At 42.4% G+C, this 9,544-nt stretch overlaps 1 protein-coding gene across 1 annotated transcript; it reads left to right on the plus strand.

Annotated features, from left to right (window-relative positions):
• The first annotated feature begins 8,601 nt into the window (after positions 1–8,601).
• LOC104446175 (probable E3 ubiquitin-protein ligase RHA1A) lies at positions 8,602–9,099 on the plus strand. The gene has a single exon (XM_010060073.2). The coding sequence runs from the start codon at positions 8,602–8,604 to the stop codon at positions 9,097–9,099; it is 498 nt and encodes a 165-aa protein (XP_010058375.2).
• Positions 9,100–9,544: the final 445 nt, after the last annotated feature.

Genomic DNA, 9,544 nt, shown 5'->3' on the forward strand with positions numbered 1-9,544 from the left:
AGTTGGAACATAGATTGTACTCATTCCACAATATTGTCTTGAAGAGTTCTTTAATGAATTTATCTCAATAGTTGAAATCCAACTTGGTTGACAACAGGAGAATCAACTTCCTCTATAATTGGAATACTATTTTTGGTGTGAATATATGGCATTTTTGGCAATGGCAAAACAAGCACTTTTTCCATGAAAGCTTTATTTTTCCTTCCAACCTTGTACAAGTAATCCACTCACATGCAAAGGGAAATCAGAGGTATGCTTATGATCAACTAACCTAAAAGCAGATCATGTACTTCTCCCATTACGGTTACTTGAGTTCCTCCACCTTTGGTTTGGATTAAACCAAATATAAAGGTAATCCATGACTTGTAGGAGTTGGATGATGATTCTCAAATGAAGGGGGTGACTAGCTTGACGATTTTACCTCATATGGTGGAATATGTTCATCTTTACAAGCAAAACTATGGATGCTATAATTGGGACTTGCCATTGCAAAGTAGCACGGTTTGTCACGCCCCGGACCCCGAGCGCGTACCCATCCCTATCTGGTCGATAAAAAATTTGCGACTTCCCAGGACGAGTCGCCGACCCTTTCCATTTTATTACACATGCGGAAGCGAAAAGAAATCCCCTGACAGTAATCATCTCGGGATAGAAAGACAGGATAATAGATTCACACACAAACATGCTTTTATATATACACTGAGTCATGAACACAGGTCTATGGCCAAAGACTACAAAAGACTGGCCTTCCAAAAAGAAGCGGTCCTAACTGACCTACGCTTCCGATCACCTCCTCTCAGCTCCAGGTCCTCCACTTGACGACCCTGAAAATGTTGTCCCACAACGGGGTGAGATATCATCTCAGCGAGTCTAAGCTCTAAACCCCAATTAGGAGGGAAATACGCCAAGAAGCGTCCTAAGCACGCAATCACACAATCAAGGAGACTTACCTCGTCTCAGATCCACCCTGCAGTCAGTACAATTTATCTCATAGACAACACGAGAGCATGAGCAACAAATAAGCTCTAATAATTGAAACGCCACACTCAATTAATCATGCGTTCTTAGATTTGATCTCGGCATATAGCACGGCATACTCTCAGTTCGGCGGTCTTCTGGCATTGCCAGGCATCGCCTCCCCCCATGGAGCGCGGCACGTCTCTTTATCAGACGGCTTTCCCGAAGGAGCATAGGGTCCAGAATCAACTGCGACCGGCTTCCCGTTGTCCAGGGGGTATCCCACATAGGGATAACGTCCAGCTCAACAGCCCGGGACGATTTCTCATAGCCATCACACGATCACTCAAATATGGCCCAGGACACCGTGCATTGCACTCAAATGCTTCAATTAAAATGGTGAGCCTGGCCTTTTTCTTCGTATTAGAAATTCACGTGAAATTACTCGTGTGTGGGTACACGGTCAACTTGATCCAGAAAAATTGATATTCCTCATTTTTGAAATCCCACTATTTTCATATAGTACTAAAAACCATTTTCGGTATCAAAACCCGACACCTGGGATTTTCTGAATAAATATTGGAAATTCACAATTTTGGAATTAAATACCAAAAATCAAATCAGCACTCAATTTGCATAATTTAATACTCAATTGCATAAATTAACCACACCATTGCAATCAGCACGAAATTCCGGTCACTGGCTATCCCGGCCTAATTTCCGGAAAAATAATTAATAATTAAATAATTACTGAAATAAATCAATTTAAATTCTAAAAATACTAACTTAGGCCAGAATCATTAAATTAATAACCAATACGGACTCGGAAAAATTCCCGAACCCTACTAGATAAACAGTACAATTTATTTAGGCCTTAGCTAAACCATGCTAACCACCTAACATGCTCAATTAAATAATTCAATTTCTAATTTAATCTAACTAACCACCTAATTCCTAATAAAATAAATCTAAACACCCCTTAAACGTCATTAACCTACTAAGCAGAGTTTAGAGTATAAACTCACCGGTGTATCGCGAAAACCGGTTCACCGCGACGACGACGCGACGGCGGCCGAAACCTTAATTTTCGGCGGCGTCGGCAAACTTGGGCCGGGCCTAAAACGGGCCCAACACAACTCAGCAAGGCTGAGTTTAGGTCTTGGGCTTCGCAGGCTGCTGGTCGCGGGCTTGGGCCTTCTTCTTGGGCCCAAAAGGCTGAACTGAAATTGGGCTAGAACTAACTGAACTTGGGCCTAAGCTTGGGCTTCAAAAGCTGGACTGAATTTTCTCTGCAGATGGGCTGAACTGAGCGGGCTTCTAACAACTTGCGTGGACTGCCGAAAGCCGGGCCGTTGATGTGGGCTGTGCTTCGGTGAAGCCGGGCCGAAGAGAGGAGATCGTGGCTTCACTGGTGGTGTCTCGGACGTTGGCCGCGAGGAAGAGAATCGCTTCGGTAGACTCCACTGGATGCACGAAGAAGTGAAGATGGCAGGTGCATGAGTCAACAAAAGGATTTTCACGTGGGTGTTGTTGACTAGCGTGGGGCTTCGATCGTGGGGAAATGAACAGAGGAAGAGGGTGAGTGGATGAGTGGGGGTTTACGGTCAACAAACCGCTTCGGGGGATGGCGTGGTTGACTGGGCATCAGTTGCTTCGCTAGAAGAGTGCACGGCTCGAAGAAATTGAGGCAGCAAAGGAACAAGCGGAGTCAACAAACCGCTTTTGTTGGATGATGGTGTTGACTCTATAAGTGGGGCTGTTCGGTGCGTGAGATGGGCAGAAGGAAACGGGGCTTGCGGATGGTGGAGAGAAGACGCGGCACGGAGTTACTTCGGTGAACGTTGATGCCGCTTCACCGGATCCCTCGATTGTTGCCGAACGTGGCCATGCGAAGGAAGAAATTTGGTGGGGGCGAGAGCTACTTCTCTCGTTGGATCTCTGTCGTTCCCCGGTTTCAACCGAAAGAAGAAATGTAGAAAGCGAGAGGCGGTGAAGGAGGGACAACGACGGGAGGGAAGCGGCTGGCAAAGTGTGCTCGGCAAGCTTGGAGGCTTGAAGTTAAAGATATTATCTCTTGCATTGATTAGTTGGTCTCCTATTACTTTCCCCAACATTTAAATACTTCAAATACTTCAAATTGACACCAAATTTCCAACCCTAGGCCTATATCCGAATTTCACCACTTTTGATCTTTAATTTCTTCAACAAAATCCCAAAATTGAAGTCAAATTTTGATGTAGAAAAATCCCATATAATTTTCTGTAAGTCCCCGACACTCGAAGGCTTGGCTCGGAAGTCCCAATTTCCATCGATTTAGCCCATCTGAATTTCCGCTGATTTTCCGTAACGTCCGTATCGATTTTCCGCAAAAAATCCCGGAATCTCTGAAAATTTCTCGGAGAGTGAGTCGACGTTCCTAAAATAGCTTGTGACACCTCAGAACTTTCAATTTCTGAAATCGGGTTCAAATTCGCGGTTATTTTCAATCCGCGCGCTTTTAGCGTGACCTAGTCTACCGGATAACTTTTAGGAATTTTTGGTGCAATTGACCGTGATCGATTTATCTCGAGTCACGAAGTACATCTTCGACACATTGACAACTCTCAGTTGTCGTGAAAATCTCAAGGTTTCAATTACGGGCACCGGGTACCAAAACGACAGAAAATCAATTTAGTGCCGATCGATGAGAATTTTTCAATCAAGTGGAATCACCCACAATTTGATCACATATCTCGTCGAATCGACCTATCTTTGATTTCGATCGATCTCGACGGTGCCGTAATGACCCTTGCGAGATCAACACGGTTGAGCAGTCGATTCTTGGTCGAATTCTCAAGTGCAATTGCATTTAAATTCCCTACTTGCTTCCCCAGATAGTCAAGTTATCTCGTGAGTGATCAGCTCAGAGAATATCACTATTAGCGTTTCGATGAAAGGCCCGATTTATTTAATCGAAAACAAGTTATGAAAATTCAGGCTGTCACACGGTTTTCATAAACTCACCTTCGAGACGGACTCCAAAATTATCGCCGAAGTTTTCAACCAAGAGAGTATAGCAAATAACGTTGGACCGACTACTTAAAGATATCAAAAAACTACCGGGCTATTTTAAGTTCAAAATACTTGATACTTTTCAAGATGGCAATTGGCCTACTGATGTGCTTGCTAATATTGGCACAACGAAGTTGTGACATCCAGAATTTTCACCCACTAAATTAGTGAGAATTCTAGAAAGGCTTAAGGTTAACGAGGTTGAAATATCAATATCTCGAGACACCTTTGAAAGATTTGTTTGACTTATTTGAGTTCAAGAGTATAGGAGAGCTCATTGGATAATTTCAGAATATCGTTTAGGCTATATTCTTGCATAAAATTAGAATATTATGATCAATTTAATTAATATGGCCATTATACCCTAAAATATACTTTATACTATATAATGGATGATTAAATTAGGGTAAGATAAGTGGGTGCTAAGTTTAATCACCCTATGGCCGGACACCTATTGCCTAATCTTAGCCTCCAAAATTTTATTTTGCCCTTGGATGATTAAATGCATGTAATCATGGCTGAATAGTACCCAAGCCAATAGATTTTCATGCATGAAATGTGTTCAACGAGCCAAGTACACACCCATCTTTTTCTTAAGCATGACCGACGCCTTTCTCTCTTTTCCTCTCCCTCATTTTCTTCATTTTGGCCAAGAGTTCTCTTCATTTCTCTCCTCCTCTCTCTTGGCCGCTCCATCATCGAACCCTCTCTTCTCCATTTTCTTCCCCTATCTTGCCGTTTCTTGCTCAAATCTTCATCACAAGTGAAGTTTAATCTCAAGGCAAGGAGATAGGACTTATTCCTAAGCCTCTTGATCTCTCTTTCTCTTGGTTTTGCTAGCTTAGATCATGGTAGATGATGTTGTGGGGCTTGAAGTGTTGTTGTTCGGATTTGTTGTTTTTCTTTGTGTTTGAGCAACCAAGCCGATGATCCGACGATGAACGACCTTGGTCGAGGCTTATAAGAGAGACTTGAGTCATTTTTATGGGTTGCATTTGATTTCTAGTGATCTTTGGCTCTTGCATGCCATGGATGGTTGAGGAGGTAAGCTAGATGCTAAGATTGTGCTTTGCATGTGTTATCTGTGGCTTATGGTAGTGAAATGAACCTTAGATGAAGTCTTGAATGGCTGTTTTAGCTTGTTGTATGTTGTTTTGGTGAGTGGATGTTGATGAGGTGACAAAGAATGGAATTCGTGTACTTGAGGTTAAGCCCCGAAAATCGCGTGCATGCGGTACCTTTCGGTTCATTATTTTTGCTGCAACTTTTTCTAGACCAGATCTCAAGAAGTTTCTTTCTTCAAAGTTGTTTCTAATATCCTAAAGTTTAACATAGTTACATTTCAGATTTTTCGGAGTCAATTTGGTTGGCCAAATAGTTTTATTTTTCTTCATTTTCCTACTGTCCAGTACTATTGAAATGATGACCTTTACCGTTTCCTGATTTTATATGGATTTTTCTAGTCAGAATCTTGATAAATTTTCTTCATAAAAGTTGTTCAAAATTATTTAGTCTACAACATACCCAAAAATGAGAATTTTTAAAGGTGATTTTAACTCTATGGAAACTATTTCCGAAAATCTACCTATTTTATTTTGCTCCTCTGTTTTGCCTCAAGTTCAAAGAAAGACAAGCTTGCATGTCGATTTTGACCTGGTCTTTTTCATGAGAAATCTTTGTCAAGGTCTTTTTGCAAACATATCCAAAAATTAAAATTTTTGAATTCATTTACTATTTTAATTGAAGTGGTTTCCAAAATCGAGAAAACTGCCGTTTTCTAACCGATTTTAAAGATGGAGTTTTTATGAGGGGAAAACGAGGAAATCTTGGAATGATGTCTTCTGAAGAGTCAACCAGCACACTTTAATATTTCCAACAAGATATGATTTACTGTGATGTGATGTCAGTCGGTGATATTTTCAAATTATTAAATGTAGTGGCAGAATCTGTAATTTTTGGCTATTGAGTGTGCATGAGGTATTAAGTGTTGCAATAGTTGCATGTTATAGCCTATGAATGAAATTGATGGAATGCAATGTCACATCATGTGTATGCCGAGCATGTGATGATGCATAAGTATGAGGTTACGGATGGCAACCCGGGGTGATGTGATTGGGCTACTGGGGGTAACAGGGTTTGTAGCACCTAAATGTCTGAGGGATAACATGGTACCCTAGAAGTTCCTAGATGATGGCTTGGAATGGATGTTCTAAGAGTTTCCTAGGATACTGTGTGTTCCCTAAATGTCCTGGAGTGGGAAGTCTGGGGGGCAATAGGGTTCCCCAAAAATCCGGTCGTGTGTGATAGGTCGGAAGTGATCTGCATAGTACCGACTTCCCATTGGTTGAACCGTGAGATAGAGGTGGACCAAATGACATGGTATGTGTAAAATGAAACTTGGGCTAAAAGCTATTGCATTTTGTGTGCTGCATGTACTTGTGAGTGCATCATAGATACTGATTGTTTGCTAGTTGCATTATAGGATTGTGGTAGGTGAGTCTTAGGAATCGAGAGTGCGTTGGATCGATTGATTTATGAATTTGTCTTATCTTTTGCTAAGCTTTGGCTTACTCTTGCTGTATTTCAAATCTTCAAATAATTAAGAACAATGAACGTACCTCCTTTGGCTCGATATGGACAGCCATGTTATTTTGAATGTATATCGAAGACGTTACTTTTCCAGAGTCCGAACGGGTGCGTGTTTGTTATATGTCTACTGTTTGGGTAGATATAGGCTACGCTCAGTTGATACCATACCGTTTTATTGGGAGGGCAACGAGCTGAAGGGACCTCTTAGGTTCTAAAGTAATAGCAATAGCAGCAACGCTGAGGACGATAGCAGCAGCAATGGACCGTCTGAGTACAGCGACCTAGATGAGGAGTGGGATAGTGACGGTTGGGAATGGAGTGTGATGTAGTGGGCTAGGCAAGTTAGTTTTCAAGGCGACGATATTCGCGATAGCCACTTTTTTTTTGAGTTTTGGTCACATGATGGGCGATGGATGTTGTGGTACGTGTGGGTGTCACTGATGGAGTGTAGATATCTTTTTGTTACCCTAGGTCTAGGATCGGGGGTTGTTTTGTTGTGTGCCACCTATGTAACTAAATAACCCAACCAATGAATGGAAACTGACTTCAACCTATTATGCTTCCGATTGTCCATATTTGCATAAGTCATGTTATACAGGCCTCGGCACTAAAGAAGAATTAACAATTATTGAGATGACGTAAATGAGGGTGGCATACCTGAGGTGTCACATAAGTGATTGGATACTGTATTCTGCTGGTGGGCCTTATGGAGAATTATTGCATGTTCTGTTCAACGATAAAGTCGGATTCGCAAACTTCAAAGTTATTTGGTTTTGTACCAAGACTCTCTGTCACTCGCATCCAGTTTCTCCCTATAAGGACAAACCGAGCCATCGGGATCAAGCCCGCCTCCACATTTGACAAAGTCTGCGGCAGTGCTAGGCTTGCGTCGGCAGTCGCAGCAGCACGAAGAACCGAGCCATCGAGGTCCAAAGCAACTCACGCATCGTGTCAACGCTACAGCAGTGCTGGACTGCGGGTTTGCGTGACTTTTGCGGGGACAGAATCGATCGGCCCGCCGTTGAGGAACTGACGAGAGCAATAAACGCGGCCCCGGCTGAGGCCCCCACGACATGACGGAATTTCCTCCTCTCCCGACAGCCTACAGCGTACGTATTTTGTCCGAAAGGGTGAATTGCAAAAGGTGAGATGGGCGGTTGCTCTGGAACATAAAGACAATCTTGTGACATCTAATACTTGATTTTCAGAATTAAGATAGCAATTTACAGAACGGTTGAGATCTAAATCAAGCAGTTCATTCTCGCCAAACTAGGGTTATATTATTCGAAATCGCGATGTTTTTGTCCCACCTCAATTGATACAAATCTTATTGAGGGATTCACGAGGTAATGCTTGATCTTTAAATAATGATATTTTTGTGTAGTTTTTATAAATAAATAATCATCTCAATTAATTTTTTCGAGTACATTTTTTCGGAAGTTTAGTTCATATGAGATGGAGTGGATGATTAGATTAAGGGTTTTATGAATTAATATTAATACATCTCATTTTCATTATATAGAAAAAGGTGTGCAAATTCAATTATCTGAATGGTCTTGATAAGTTAACCACAAGAGAAAATAATACTTTTCAAATTACTTTTAAAATGACAGAATTATGCATTTTATTAAAGTCATCTATTTAAATAGTAAGTTTTAGATGCCTTATATAAGGCTTAACGGACGTCCCTATAGCTAAGGCAGTTCGTTTAGAGCAAATAATTGGATGCACCATGTAAAAGGCATGGTGTACCAATTCGCAATATAAAAATTAATTTGTAATAAATTTGGTAAGAGTCTATTAATTTATTCGAAAATTAGTTTGGATTATACAAGATATAAACTACTAATTTTAGACTTTTTTATGGTATTAACATTAAAGAAACTATTTTTGCCGTCAACGGCCGATTCAAGAAACATATAGACTACTCTTTTCACCTCTTCCTCTTATCCACATTAGTGTGCGTCTCTCTCTCTCTCTCTCATGGAGTTTCGTGGAACCGCCATGGATGTCCTGTGTCAACTCAAGCTCGCGCTCGTCACAGCCCTCGCTCATCTGGGCCTGCTCAAACCTTATAATCGAGAGGAACAAGAAGAAGAAGAAGAAGAAGGAGAGGAAGGAGAAGTTATCCCCGACCCCATTATCATCATGGACGGCTTGTCGCCGTCGTTTGTCCAAGTCCCGGTCCAGACCCTGACGGCCATGATCAAGAGCCAAGTCCCCGTCGTCGAGTACGCGAGGTTCCTGGAGAGGCGTGGCTGCAGAGGAGAGGGCGACGGCGGCGGCGGAGGAGGGTGCGCGGTGTGCCTGAGCAGCATCGAGGGGAGGGACGAGGTCAGGGAGCTGAGCAGCTGCTCGCACGCGTTCCACAGGGAGTGCTTGGATCGCTGGGTGGACCATAATCAGGTGACTTGTCCCGTCTGTCGGTCTCTGCTCTTGCCCTCTAATTGGGATAGAACAGTAACTTCTTGTTTTCCCAGGGAAGATGATGGTGGAATTTGAGCTCTTTTCTCTTCTTTTCTTTTCCCTGGTGTTTTTACTGTCGTGCGTAGTTCCGCCAAATCTGGAGTCATTTATCTACGCATCTGTCAAGCTTCCCTAAGAAAGGAACCAAGAAAAGAACGAAAAAGAAGGGAAGAAACGGTGATTTCTCTTTGAATTAAATGGATCTCCATATAGCGCGGCCTTAGAATTAGACCTGGTTAACGAGCGAGCTCGAGTCGAACAGCTCGATCGCAACTTCGGCGGTGGGATTTGATCGTCGGAGAGGCGTTTCTGTACTCTTGGAGCTGGCAACTTCGAACGATAAATATCAAGGACGTAGTAGAAACTAGAAGGGGCGGCCTGACATTTAACTTAGCCGAGGCGTGGAGGATGCGTAAGAGCACATCGAGAAATTATCTCTAGGGAGTCCGATTCTAGTACCTACTTTTTCCAGCTTACGGAA

This window comes from Eucalyptus grandis, chromosome 5 (assembly GCF_016545825.1).
Source record: "Eucalyptus grandis isolate ANBG69807.140 chromosome 5, ASM1654582v1, whole genome shotgun sequence".
NCBI lineage: Eukaryota > Viridiplantae > Streptophyta > Magnoliopsida > Myrtales > Myrtaceae > Eucalyptus > Eucalyptus grandis.

Bases quoted from the DNA above. Each gene is read 5' to 3' on its own strand.
- LOC104446175 (XM_010060073.2), top strand. From the start codon at position 8,602: ATGGATGTCCTGTGTCAACTCAAGCTCGCGCTCGTCACAGCCCTCGCT.